Raw genomic sequence first — 14915 nt, forward strand, 5'->3', positions numbered from 1 at the left:
TGAACCACACACATGCATGTAACCATAGTACCTCATGTATGGATTACCCACACCAGCCACCAGATTGAGCTCCCAATCACCACGTTGTCTATTTATCATCATTTGGACCCACTTAGGGGTTAATAAGGTTAAGGGGTGGGTGCCGGTTTCCCCTCAAAAAGCCCTCATGTTCTCTCTAGTTAAGGCAGGCGTCAGTGCAGAGGGGGGTAAATAAATACAAATGATCCAGTTAAGGAGAAAAATGACACACATTTCGCTCACGCTGCTTTTTAAAAGGGGACCTGAGTGACCCCCTGCAGTGAGATCCATCAGCATGGAGAGGAGATTCAATGAGGGGGACAGAGAAAGGAAGGGAGTGAAAGGGAGACATAATCAAGAAAGTGTGATGGATAAAAGACTGACAAAGAAAGGAGAGACGGAGAGGGAGTGAGGGTATGAAGGAGCCAGAGGAGAGCAGACGATAACAAAGAGGGAGTGAAGGAGATTTAAATTAAGACAGAAAACACTGGTTCAAGGGAGAAAAGATGGATGAGGAGGGAAGGATGGAGAGTTTGTCCTTTATTGACCACTTTTTTACTGAGCACCATTAGAGAAGAACACAAACAATGAGGCGTTCTCCAACATGCTTCACAAAATCTGAAGGTAGGAGCCTGAGTTTGAGGGCGGAAAGTGTTGGTTTGAAAGAACTACATTAGCATTCAAAGTGTTAATTAATCATATATCAGTGAGCTTTGGTGCTTGTAAGACAAGCAGTCCATAAGTGGGTTGAATAGTGAAAGCACACAATGACACAATCTTGTGAGGTATAATGAATCTCTGATGAGCACAGTTATTTGCTGTATAGATCTGAATCACTAAATAATCAGTTGTACATCTTAAAAATACAGCCCATTAAAGGTCATCTTCTTCTTCCTCTCCTTTCAAGGACAGAACTAACAAAGCTTGGTTTTTCTTACTCTTTATAAGACCGTTATGTTGTTATGATCTTTTTTAGTTTGCAAGTAAATCCCAAAACAATTGGTTTCATTTTCAGATTCACACAGCTGAAGTAAGCCACAGTGAAGTGTTTGTGTCACTTACAATTTACAGCAAAGCTGAGACTCCCCAGACTGATCAGCCTCTGCTACCCCAGGGTTGTAATGAACAAAGAAATTAAGGCTTTTATTTCTCTAGTCCTAACTTACTAGACCATAAATGATGCAGAGTGTGGAGAATGAAGCCCTTACCTTTTAAAGGTTGCCTGAAAATTGCCCATCAATCCTTGAACTATCTAAATGCTTCGATATGGGACTCTCTTAATCTTTTTAGCAAAATACTCTGAATGTGTTGCAGAATGGCACAGTTACTAATTGTAGGCAGCACGCAAACACACAGTAAACTTTTGCCTTTCAAACAGGTGTATTGTTCACTAAGTCAACACTGCTGATACCCTGTTACCCTCCTGTGTAGTTTTTAAAGGTAAACACTGGAAAGATCTAAAAATTGCTTAAACACACATTATTATTGAATTGTTCACATACTAGCCAGATCCCAAAAAGGTCTGATGTCCAAAAACAGAGGGCATCTGATGTGCACTGAACAGAATCTTTAAGTTTGTTTTATATTATCTAAGTAGGTATAAGTGATAGTGGAATACAGAAAATGTTAGCTAGAGCGTTAAAACAGTTATTTCTATTTCATTTAAAGTAAAATGGTTTGAAATGCCTTAAATATAAAAAATAAAACTGTTTTGTGACAATAATGTAACTTCACTTGGCTTTAAAAGATTGCGAGTTGATTATGACGCCTGGTGCTCCCCAGCCCAGCGCGGCTCCGAATCTCTAGCCAGACTCTTCTCCTCTGTTGTTCCCAAATGGTGAATGAATTACCTAACTCTATACGATCCACAGAGTCCCTTTCTACTTTAAAAGATGTCTGAAGACTCATCTGTTCAGGGAACACTTAGACCCTTAAGCTGACCCTTCTCCTCTTTGTCCTCAGGGGCAGAATGAGTCTGAAAGGTCAGTAGTCAGTAGAAAGGTCTCATACCCAGGTCTTATTGAATGTTCAGCACTACTTACTGAATGTTGTTGAAGGTTGAAGTTTATTGTTGCAGCGATTAATTGTGGTTTGTTGGCTACATTATTCTAGATTATTATTTATATTAAAAAAATTAATAAATCCTGCCCCTAATGGCAGCACTAACTAAGTTTTCCTTCTGTCTGAACTCTTGCTTGTGTTCTACGTCACTTTGGACAAAAGTGTCTGCTAAATGAAACTGTAGAACTGTAGAACTGATTATCAACGTTGGGGGACTCAGACCACTTTGACATCGTTGTTAATAGCTAATAGTAATGTCTTTTTTGTTGTTGTTGTTGTTGTTGTTGTTGTTATACCTGGTTAAAAAGGTCTTTGCAACTCGGGAGGCCAGCAACCAATAAATATCACACGTGTAAAAAAGGGATTTATGTGACAAAGTGAGGTCAGTAAAGTCAAAAACAACAAGATGCTCAGGCCAAACCCAAAATCAGTCGTATCCAAGTGTTCCACCGATCAGGTCTTTTGCCCTTCTCCGTACGTTTTCTGCAATCACTGTTTGTCCTGCATTTTCCTGCAAACTGAGGAGTTCACAAATACCCATCTTTTTCAGAAAAGTCTTTTCGTCCAAACTGACAAGGAAACTTTTTTTTGAGATCAGGAAGAGAACTGTGCTTTTGTCTTTTATCTCCTCCAAGATAATCTGTGCTGCACTAGGAGCCATATACTGCTAGAGATGTGATACTTGCCAGTTAGCTGGCAATATTTGCCGACAACCAAACCATCTATTTCTCTTGCCCTTGGAGCTTCTTTATCTGTTCATGGTTAAACAGCAGATGGCACCGCCCTCTACCAACTACTGACACTGTATTACCAGCATTTACATATGTACCCATGTAGCATGATGCCAAAATTTGATTTTTTGAAGAACATGTTCATCATCGATCCCTGTTGTTGCAGCAGCACTACCATAAACTTTTCTATAAGCATGAAAGGAAACAGAAACCAGAGTGAACAGATATTTTTTTAGGGGCTGCACATCTCGTTTCTGATTGCTGCTATTTCATTCCACTGCTTTTTGTTGCCTGTTGTTTGATCTTAATCTCTTTAATGCCACTGTCTAGACCAGGACTGCCTTGTAAAAAGAAAAACTGTATGTAAACAGAAACGGTCAAAAGGCACTGCTTTGAGACGGAGCAGCGTGATGTATCAGTTTCTTCCCTGTCCAAGAAATGCAACACTTTTCATCTTTCCTTCTCCACCATTCAGTCCTCCTTTGTTATCCACTATATGAGAAAAAAGCCCTCATCATACAGAAAGGCAATAACAGCTATGAGAGGCTTTCCTGTCCACTAAAAGGTGTGTATGTGCACTTTGTGTTTGTGTGCATGCCCACTCAGGTCCCCAGAAATGTGTGCTTTTTACAGCCAGCACAGCGGAGCTCTTAAGGCCCAGAGAAGAGCTTTTAAAGCAGTTATTGACTTCTGTCTCCTGTGCTGACCACCATCTTGTCCCTGCGCCCTGGTTGCTTAGCTACAGGACTGTGGTTCACCCTTACCTGACAGCAGGGTCAGTGCATTGCTTACTTCTGTCCTGCCTTGCTGATTACATCATCATATAAAAAAAAAACCTCAACAGGACTTAATAATTAATAAATAAAATTAATTCCTGTCATTTTTTTAGTAATTAAAAAGTGCAGCTTGGCTCAGTTAAACATCAACAAATCATTACTTCATTAATTCCAGGACACCGGTATCATATCCCAAAACAAACAGACGCTCTGCCAAGAAAGTGAAAGCCTCTAACTGCCTTCACTACTGCTTATTTGCATTTCGTAGCAGCAGGTGGATTTTTAAAGAAACCTGCAGGATTTTCACCAGCTTATTTATTCTGTTCAGTCGTGTCAAAGATAAAACAAATGCACAACGCAATCGTCCTGCAATGCTTTGTTGCAGGGCTGTGCGATGGATTGCATTCAGTTGCACTGTATTTCTTGATTTTAAGTACATGGTATCATGACAAGAAGTAGTGTTTCATGAAGGAAGGGTGGCCTCAAAATTAAGGCGAGGGTATTGTGCTTTTTTTTTTTAAGTTTTATACTGTCCTTCTGGAACCCCTAACGTAGCTTTTTACCTGATTTACCTCTCACTCTGGTGTTTAGAAAAACCCTTCTTACAGCATCTCTCTGAAATGCTGCTATCCATACATATAGCTGTTGTCTCTTTAAGACTCCCCTTTCCATAACACCACTTCTTTCTGATTGGTCAACCCTCTTAAGGCCTTTTAAGGGCAGACCTTAGTGTTTGAGGCCCATCCCCGTGTCATGAGCCTGTTAGGAGATCCTTATGCAATGAACTCATCATTTCAGCAAGTTTCAGGGAGATTTCAAGTAGGTCTTTCCCATTTTTTAAGAGCTTCTGAAAATTTTACAAACTCAGATTCAGATCGCAGTTTTACACAGAATCAGGTATCTGCACAAAATGTGAACATGTAGGGTTTAAAAAATTGTAGACTTTCAGTATGGGGATACAGCATTATCAATTTATAATGGTTTTTGAAATATTGAAAAGTACAATACCCCCTCTTTAATTTCCCTTGCAAGAAATAAAGCCAGAAATAATCTATCTTTCAAAAACCAAACAACAGAATTTGATACTTTTTGGCTGTTTTTTTTTTTTAAATAATGAACTGAAAAGGTGTCATTTTAGTACAATTAGCTGATACTGTTACTCAAATGCTTTAAAATAATGGAGTAGGATTGATACAAGCTGTTGATTGCAGAGTGGTGATGGTTTTCAGGCTGTTCAAAGAGTGATGAGTGGGCTCCACCTTTTTCCTACATGATAGGAAGAAGATAGACTGTCATCTGTAATCTCTTGACCATAACAGCCCAGCACACTGGTGTTATGAAGAAAAACATCAAGCCATTTACATTCAGTCAGTTTTACTCCACACCTCCTTATTCCATCACACCTTGTGTAATTGTGTGTGCATGAGTGTGTGTGTTCCTGTAACAAAGCTAGGGATGTGGCTGCTGTTATTGTCCTCTGGATTATATTAAAAAGAAAAAAAAAACATTTATTCAAAAATACTTGAAAATAAACAACAGTTGAAGGGAATGAGTGTGCAGCCGGAGGGAGGACAGGAGTGACAGTGAAGTGACAGTAACATTAAATTTAATACCCGGCTTCGGCTGACTGTGTGGGGAACAAACCAGAACATAAAGGATGTGAAATGTTTCGTCTTTTCTTATCATAAGTTTCACCATCAAGGTGGAACTGTTAGGAGAATCTAAGTTTTTCAGACCTGGAAAGGAGATAGAGACGTAAAAGATGATGGTCCTAATCCTTCAGTCTTATGCGGCCTTGTCAAAGCGAGCTGCTCACCAGTATGAGAAATCCCAGTCCTGTCTTAATTCTGCAGGGACCCTGGACAAACGGTGACAGTGACCGGCTTCAACAAAGAAGCCCAAAGCTGCACCAAAGGTTAGCTCTGACAGGAGGCTTAGGACCAAGCTTCGTTCTTCCAATCCCTATTCCATCGCTTCCCGTAATCTCACATCTATCATTTTCCCCCGCGCCTGTCAGCCTGAAACCTAAGCCCCACTGGGTCACTGCAGACCCACGCACACATGCATTCATTTGAGCACGCTTGTCTTCATATGAGAGCACACACTGGCATGTGCAGTCTTACATACATGTGGAGCAGTAAAGGTCACACACGTTCTGCGTTGGATAGTGAGATAATGCATCAGGCGTGGATAAACAACTAGTGGTGGATGTGACGGGATATAAATCAGGTGCAAGGAGAGATAGCCATTTCACAGGAAAGTGGGAACTCTTATCTACAGTTGGTGTCACGGGGAAGTGAATAAAAGCTTTGGTCTTAACACACTGTCTTTATATATAATCTTTAACATGTATCATATATTTATGGTTATGGAACATCTTGGATAGAGATCTTTGAGGTTCTTCTTTGAAGCGTCGTATTCGCACCTGTATTTGTCTGACTTATTCTAAAAGTCTTGGCTCTGAGAAAGTGTTACAGAAATTTTATGTGTGGACACTTTTTCAAAAGTGTGTATTTGTGTGTATTTGTGTCTTGTGGATGTAATGAGGTCACGGTGATGCAGGAGCGTTCCGGTTGGGAGAGCTCCATCATTCTTTAGCGGGGAATGTTGCACGAGAGCAGCAGGGAACAGCTGTACCGTGCACGTACGCAAACAGCAACACAAACACACACATACACACACTCTTCTCTCCCTTGAGTACCTACTTTTCACACTTCCATTTATTTCTTTCAGCACGGCAGAGGAAAATGATCAGAATGTACAACTGAGATAAATGGAACACAGCGGTGTGCACAGAGGCTACTAGCTGAAGCCTGTTTGTTGAACTTATTTGGGAGATTCATAATTTTCACGTGACATTACAGACTAATGGAGCCGACCCCCTGGAGGGTGAGAAAGGCTTCCTACTCCCACACACTATGGGGGACTGACTGGACTCTGCTGCTGACTACAAAACTTTTAAAAAGTGTCAGACATGGTTGGTGAGTGTGGTTAATTACACACTGACAGCAAACCAGCTAATGTTAGCTAGCTTGGTAACACCACTACCCAACTCACTGAGGTCTTCGGTGAGTTGATAGAAGGTAAATATCTGGCATCAAACCTTGACACTGAACTTTAGGGAGGTAGTAACCACCTAACCTCTCAAACTGCATCACTGACCTCGCTGGTTTGAAAGTACTTTTAGCTGTCTGTACTGTTACATGCTTTCATCCTGGCAGCAGTGTAACTTCCTGTTTAATCCTATGTAAACATTATGTGAAATCTTGTGAAATCCTGGCTTTAGGTTTGGGTTTAGCCATTTTCAGGAACTGAAGAGATGATGAACTTTAAGTTTCTCTTCCTATATCTGTTTTTCTGTGAAGTTCAGGTGACACAAATGCATTCAGAAGAGACTGAAAAATGACATAATGTGCTGCAACCATACCCACAGTCATTTCCCTAACTGTTCATAGGTTTGTGTTTTAGTTGAAATATATTCTTATTATTACTTCACACAGGTCCTGAACATTTCATTTCTTTTATAAGTTTGTTTTTCCATTGATAAACAGGAGGGTGGCATCAGTTGTTGGGGTTAATTTGTAACTATGCTTCATGTTATGTTTGTTTTGTAACCACTACTGATTGCCTAGAATTCCCTTCAGGTTAATGAAATTCTCTAATTCTCTAATTCTCTAATTCTCTATCTATCTATCTATCTATCTATCTATCTATCTATCTATCTATCTATCTATCTATCTATCTATCTATCTATCTATCTATCTATCTATCTATCTATCTATCTACCTATCTATCTATCTATCTAGTAATTTTATCCCTCTCACCAGAGTAATACTTAATAAAATTGATCTCTTACTAGTACAAGGTGAACTGTGTTGCATCAACTTAATATTTGTATTAAAAAACAATAGCTTACTAACTCTAAAAGTTTTCAAGCAGTTAAGTTAGTGTGTGAGTTCCAATATGAAACAGCTAAAAAGCATTTCTATGCATTTTTGTAATCAATTTATTGTTAGGGATGAAAAAATTGGCAATAGGGGGCATAAAATAGAATGTGGGCATAAAGATCCTTTTTTCAAAAACAAACTTATCCCGGTTAACTGTAAGTAATGTCAAAGAAAAACTTCTCTTTTTTGAGGGGTGGGGGTGGGGGAATCAAGCAGCTGAAGTATGCCAGAGTAAGGTTCATTTTACAGTGAACTCGGGACTTAAAAAAAGAAAAAAAGGAAAAAAGAATGACAGTGCTTTTCTTGGGATGTGTTCAACCAAGAAACTGTTGAAACATAAACTTACAGACAAATCTAGAGTGGTGGGATCATCCATAATGCTACATCGCAAAGGGCTATGCTAAACTAGAAAAGCACACAGAGAGCGCAGACCTTCACCAAGCATGTTGTGATTGTCACAAACACTTTAGTCTGACTTTAATGTTATACTCCCTTTCAGCAGACTGTCTGCTACAATTTGGTGTTAGTTGCAGGTTTGAACGATAATTTGTTTCCTGACAGTGTTGAAAATTATGATGACCCAGTACATATTTCATATTCAGGATCTTAGTATCCAGAATATTGCCAGGATCTGGATCGTTCTTTTACATCTGTCAGAAATTATGGTGAACTTGCCTTGTATTGTTTTGCGAATCAAACCGACCATTTATGGTGGAGTTATATACACTTATGGTGAAAACAGCCCTATCTCACAATGATAAAGAATCCTTTTAAAAAAGTCCTGGATCCAGACGGTGATCCGGATCACCTCCAAAGTTTAATCACTTCTTCCTTATCCCATTTTGAACATTGCCTGAAAATTTCATCAAGATCCATTGCTAACTTCTGAGTTATGTTGTTCACAAACAAACTCTCCCCAAAATATAACCTTCTTGGCGGAGGTTATGAATTGAAATTGGTACTAAGCTACGGTTTTGATCTGACAGTCTGAACACAGCTGCTTTTCAAGTTGCACATCAGACTTGAAACCATAGATGGAAAATGAAGCCTTGGTTTGAAGTTATTTATCACTGAATGCTACAATGAACAGAGTTAACAGCTGTTTCCAGATGCAGGTTTTAAAAGCCTGATCAAAGTACCTATGTATTTCAAATCAGAGGAATGCTGCAAACACCTCCTCCCAGATCCCGTCCATACTTAGCGAAGATCTAAATGTCACAAAGTAATAACGTTTTTGATGTATGGAAACCAACCCACAGTCCTGATCATTTATTCCAAAACACACACACACAGATGTCTTAACCTTTGACAGACAGCCTACTCTGCTCCCACACATCTTCTTCTCGACTATAATCAACCGTAGCCCAATATCGGCCCTATAACACTAATCAATCCCTGGAGGACTATCACTCTCTGCACAGCAGCACAGGCAAGAGAGCCAGAGTGGGGAAATGAAGCCATTTTAATAAGAAAGATGTCATCTCCCACACTTTATAACATCCTCGCATTAACATATCAAATGTTAATTCTATCAAGCATGGATAAGACCCCCGGCTTTATGTTTTTCTTTTTTAATCTCAGGGGAGCATTTTCAACTCTGAGGATATCAAAAGTCTCTGTGAGACTGGAAAATATTTCCTTTTATTGTTCAACAGAGGCCACTGATAGCATCTTATCTCTGTGGGGTCTCTGTCATAAGAGAGAGCAGAGGGAGCTTTGAGGAGAGACATGCGTTGTGTACACAAAAGATGTTCGACATATGAGTGCATCCAAACATACGCCATCACACATGAATTCACACATAAATAAGGATGGGCAAAACACGCCCTGTTAAATCCAATTAACCTGCTGCTCTGATCCCCTCAATGCATCCCTGCTCCTGTCTTGTAACACCAGACCTTCCCGCCATTTCATTAGCACACACACACACACGCACACACACACATGATCCCTCCACACTTTTTTCCTTTGTTGTAACCCAGTCCAAACGCTGCTAATGCACCTCCTATAATCCAATCAGCCAATCACTGGCCTCCATGCAAAGGCGTGCATCACATGACTGCCCGCACGTTAGCTCAACGCTCACTTGCAGTTAGCGCTGTCATTTAGCGCTAATGTTATTCCACTACATTTTTTTCCCCTCCTTTAATGTGATTTGGGAAGTCTCAGCTCCGGCTTCCATGAGTCTAGCGCTTAACCCCTGGTGGGCTCAGCTAATCAGTTTCCAGCATTTCTGAGGGAGACAATGATCCCAGTGTTAGCGCTGGCTAATGACAGGCTAACACAATTAGCCCAGTCTCCCTGGAGAAGAGCTCAGAGCCGGAGCCCCATTCTTGCCCCACCTCCTGCTGGCTCCTCATCCACTTTCCCTACATTACTATGGAGTCTAATGGCCCCTTATTAAGAAGACAGATGGAACCGGGATGGGGAGCCATTCTGCACCTTCTTGAGTTACATATATGTGTCGGATGTGTGCCTCATCCATGACTGCTTGGGTGCTTGACAGTAACCTTTTAGTTAAGGTGTGGCTTTGGCATGTATTAGGAGTCAAGTGCACCACTGTCAAAGTGTAGGAACATATGCTCATCTGTGATGCTTTGATGCAGGAGTGTCCAAACATTTTATTATTTAATAACTTTTTTATTTATCTATTATCCATGAAAGTAACACATGAATGCTTTGTTAGTGAAATATTTCCTTTGCAGATTATCTTAACAATCAGTCACTTATTGGTGTCATCATGGTGTCATCAACGCAGACTTATGAAATCAAACCTCACCTGTCCCTCAGGTGTCTCTTGATACCAGATGAGCAGTGGTCAGTTTTCTTCAGTGTTACGTGCTGTGTAAACATCAGCTAACTCTGCCTCTGACCAAGGAAAGTCTTCTCCATTAGGGGGCAATATGAGGAAAATGTCAGGATTTTTTTTTTTTTTATGGCAGGATCAGGATGCGGATTTAACCAGACCTGATTTTTTTTTTTTTTTAATGTTTTGCAAATGATTAAATCCTGCAAACAACTTTTTTTTAGCCCCAAATATCACTTATCCTGTCTCCTCAAACTTCTTTTCCTGCTCCATCTCTTAACTTCAATCTAGTATTGTGTCCTGTATTGTGTTTTTAAACTCTCAATGTTCACAAAGCAAATTTTTATATTGTGATAAATAAATTCATTTGGCAGCGCTAACCGTTAGCTGTAAAAGTTGTTGCGTTTCTGCAGAATGTACAGAGCTTTAGCTTTAGCTTTGCACAAGTTTTAAAGCACAGTCCAAATCTAGTTTTTTTTAGAATTCACAGTATATACTTTGCTTTTGTTTGTGCACTTGGTAGAAAATGTAAATGTTGACATAATTTAGAGAATGATGAATGTCAGTGCCATTATTGATGCATTGTAAGATGAAAGCTGAAGGACATATGAAAATAGACCTCAGACTACAAATGGTCCTTGGGCCTAACTCTTCACATACCATCTTTAATGCAATTTGGATAAAGGGCATTTCATATCTTGCTACACAAATGTTGTCTTTTACTTGCTGTGGGTTTAGAAAAACTGCTACAAATTATTTTCAGAAACCTTTTTGACCAGAGTCTGGGCCAAGAAAAAGCTCTAAAACACAAATTAGACCCTTCTAGACCTGAAAATGTGAAACATTGAAAGAAAAAAACCCAGTACTCTACCATTACCATACAATCAGGCTTATCAGCAAACCACATCATCAACATCAACTGATGGGAGCAGCTAATGCGGGTCTGATTGAAAGACTCAGGTTAGGATGTGGCTTGCATAATTCAATTGTATGGTTAGTGGTCCATGTGGTTTTTAAACACTTAGTGAAGACATGTTTTCAGATAGTTCGCCATCAAGATCATGCCAGACATACAATGCATGTTGTGAAAGCCAAGAAAGGGTTAAATCTTCAATATAACAGGTTAAAAAAACTGCCTATGTGTGTGCGTGTCTTGAGAATGAGTGTGTTGGAACTCACTTGAACTTTGCATTCACTTGGTCGGCAGCTTTATGGTAGTTCTCGGTGGTGACCTTGTAGAACTGAGCGCTCTGCAGAGAGACGGAGAGAGATCCAGTAAGTGATAGAAATGCACCAAAATGGGATTGAGATCTCTTATCCGTCCAATTTATTCACATCTTCCTGCTTTTAGGTCTAAGCCTTTTAGGCATCAGGGAACATTTCAGCAAAGTGACACCTCTCAACAGTCCAGATATGATATACTCCTGTACACTGACTCCATTAGAACTTTGTGGAGAGAGGTATTAAGGGAAAGGCTTTTTGGGATTATTGCCTACAATATAGAGCCAACAATATAATCTGTGATGTATAAATAAAGGGGCTGTTTGCTGGTATACAGGCTGAAAATAAAAGGCCTTATCCTATATAGTTTGTTTTATGAGCTACCTCTCAGTGTGCAAGCTTGGATTACAGGCGTTTATGTGTGTTTGTGCTTTTCTGCTAGTAAACGACTACTGTAATAACAGGCAGTAGACCTGCAGGTCAGAGGGCCGCTGGTCAACAACACAGAGAACACTGGTCATAATCCCCCAGTGACCCATAGCAAATGAACTCACAGCAGCACCCCCTCGACCTGAATCACTCCTACACCCTTTATACTACTTGAGCAAGATCTGTTTTGCCAGCCCTCGGCGGCTGTACAGCACGTTTATGATCAAATGGTGAGAGGCTGTAAAGTGTGATGGACGGCTTGATTGATGTTTGATCCGGAGGAAAATTCATGCAATGTCTGTTGATGCAAAACCCCTCCTTTAAAAGGCTCTGTAATAATAATGATAATACTATATGAGCCAAGATTTTGAGTAAAAATACACTTTTCTTACTTGTAAAACAGATCACAGTCTCATACAATTAAAGGAATAAGAGTCTCTTGTGCATCAAGGGTTGACATTTGGTTTGTGAAAAGTTTAAGACTTTTTCGGTGCAAGAGGCACAAAAAAATTAAAAGAATCACTTAATAGCATTACTTTTCTAAAATTAAAACATTCAGATTCATTTGCAAAATTTCATTCATAAAATTTGACAAATGAAGCCCCCCTGTCCTACCTCCTCTGATTCAACCTCCTAGCAGGGACGACATTTATCATAGTTCAGAGGGGATCAATAAAAATGAACTGCGCTGCTGAAAAGATCAATAGTCATGTGTTGGAGAGCTAAAAGAAGATGAAACATGACAAAGCTGACAAAAAGTCTGATACAGAATCGAGTCCTGTTCATTTGAATGAAGCCTCCGACTCAAAGATTTTTTTTTTCTGACCTCCAAGTTCTTCACTTTTCACAGTGAGAGGTCAGACTTCATTTTTAACATATTCAATTTACTTGTAAGGTTCTTTCTGATTTTTTTTTTATTCAGGCTTTTATGAAAAAGAACAGGACAGTGAATAGAAAAAGGAGCCAGGACAGAAAGTGGAACTGAGAATCAAGAAAAGGGCAAAGAGTTGTAATGTAACCTCAGTCAGCTGCTTCAGGGTCATGACCTGTGTTCATGAGGTGTGTGACTTAACCACTGGGCCACATCAGCACCACGTTTTGTGACAGTTTTATGCAGATCGTTCTCTATAAAAACTCTTTTCTGCAGTAGGAGCCATATTGATGATGTAACATATATATCAAAAAGGCCAAATCTACAACAAATGTATATGTTCAGGCCATTTTCCCTTGATTTTCCGGAGGGCTTAGGTACGGTGGCCCTGAAGTGCAAACCACAATGGCAAATGACTAAACACAACCACAAATTAAAAATCACAACCATAAATAAGTAAAAAGCAGCATTTAGCTACCAGAAGAGGTGGGTGCTGGTGGGCGACACAAGTCATTGCTGATTGGATGAGAGGGAGGACAAGAGGGAGGACTTGATTGGACAAAGGCAGAGTTTATTATTTGAACAGGAAGTTTTTCTGCCTTTAGACTGGTTTTTAAACATAAGTGTTACCTGTGACACAAACATAGCAGCTGCTATCAAAGGATATTTTGATTGAAAAATGAATACGCAGTCTGTGAAGCCTAGCTGTCTTAAATTCCTTTAATATCCTTAGTTATTTTCGGTTGTGTTTTCTAATTTGGTGTTGTGTTTATTCATTTTTTTGCAGTTGTGATTTGCACTTCAGGGCCACCATACACGTAGGCTGAAATACAGTATGTACCACTAGAAACTTAATTCTTGTGATGATATTGACTTTGAAATGCTCAGTTTGAATAAGTGCATAAAAAAACTAAATTTGAATAGCAGTTCTACTCAAACCTTGAACATTCAACTCTCTATACTCCTTGAAGTAAAAAATAAAAAAATAAAAAAATCATTACTCAAATTGTCAATAAGCCAAGGAGTATAGACACAGATCATGAACAAGTTTTCTGAGGCATTGACAGAGTTCTGTCAATCTGCACTCCATTACTTGTCCCCACAGACTGGCTGTGTGTTTTCCTGAACAGCAATTAATTTCGAAAACTGAATTTGAACAGTGCAAACTGAAACTGCATGTCAAAATTTAGAAATTTAGGAATACAAAGAGTTTCATCCACAAGGAGATTAAAATACAATTTCAAGGCAAAAAGTCTCAAAATTTTAAATCTCAAATCCTGCGATTAAAACTCAGTTCTTAGAGCAAATTTTTTAACTCAGCTTTTCAAGTTAAATATAATTATTCCACTTCAGTTTCGAGTAGCACAAATCTCAGCCCATAAAAAAGTGTCAAATCTTATTGATTGAAGATGATTTATGGTTTGGTACGGTCCCCTAAGTGACCCCTCTGACATGACCAGGGAACACATCCAGAGGTAAATCAGTAGAGCATGTCAGGAAACATTTTTGAAAACCTTGCAAAAAATAAACAGCTCAAAAAAAGCAAAAACTGAGCAATTGATCCAAGTTTTTCATGATCACACATTGTATAGACAATGAAAGAGTGCTGCATGATGCTGCAGTGGTCTGAATACACGATCGAGCCACTGAAGTCGTCCCTCAGGCTGACATTGGTTTGTATGTAAAACACCAAAAAGAAGTGTGCCCAAAGTTTAACAGTTAACTTGTAAGTCCATGCTCAATCTGTGCCCTCTTGGCCTTGACTCAAGTGCTTTTCACCGTAGACAAAGAAACTGTCAAGAGCTGAAGAAAAAGGATTTAACAGAGAAGCTTATTCACAGATAAAAAGACTAAAAAGAGATTTGGGGGATGCTAAAGAGGCAAGAATAAGACTTCTCCTGGGCGCCGCGATTGAGCCATTGGACGAGGAGGAGAGAGTCGAATAGAGCTGGGATTGTGGTCTGACTAGAATACCAAGTATAAGGTAATAATACCTGGCTAAATGGCAGAGCTGGTACTAATCAGCGATCTAATCCACCAGGGAGGACGATGTGT

The 14915-nt window shown here is 39.6% G+C and overlaps 1 protein-coding gene across 3 annotated transcripts in view; it reads right to left on the bottom strand.

Moving 5' to 3' along the window:
* The window catches only part of chchd3a (coiled-coil-helix-coiled-coil-helix domain containing 3a), a 118458-nt gene that overhangs the window by 21771 nt on the left and 81772 nt on the right, over nucleotides 1-14915 (bottom strand). For all 3 annotated transcript variants that reach the window (XM_074698042.1, XM_074698041.1, XM_074698043.1), the window contains one exon: nucleotides 11519-11589. In XM_074698042.1, the coding sequence (XP_074554143.1) occupies nucleotides 11519-11589 (71 nt within the window). The remainder of the gene's footprint in view (nucleotides 1-11518; nucleotides 11590-14915) is intronic.

The sequence above is a fragment of the Halichoeres trimaculatus genome, unplaced genomic scaffold (genome assembly GCF_033239565.1).
Source record: "Halichoeres trimaculatus isolate MK-OKI-2021-1 unplaced genomic scaffold, fHalTri1.1 fHalTri1_scaffold_21, whole genome shotgun sequence".
NCBI classification, from domain to species: Eukaryota; Metazoa; Chordata; class Actinopteri; order Labriformes; family Labridae; genus Halichoeres; species Halichoeres trimaculatus.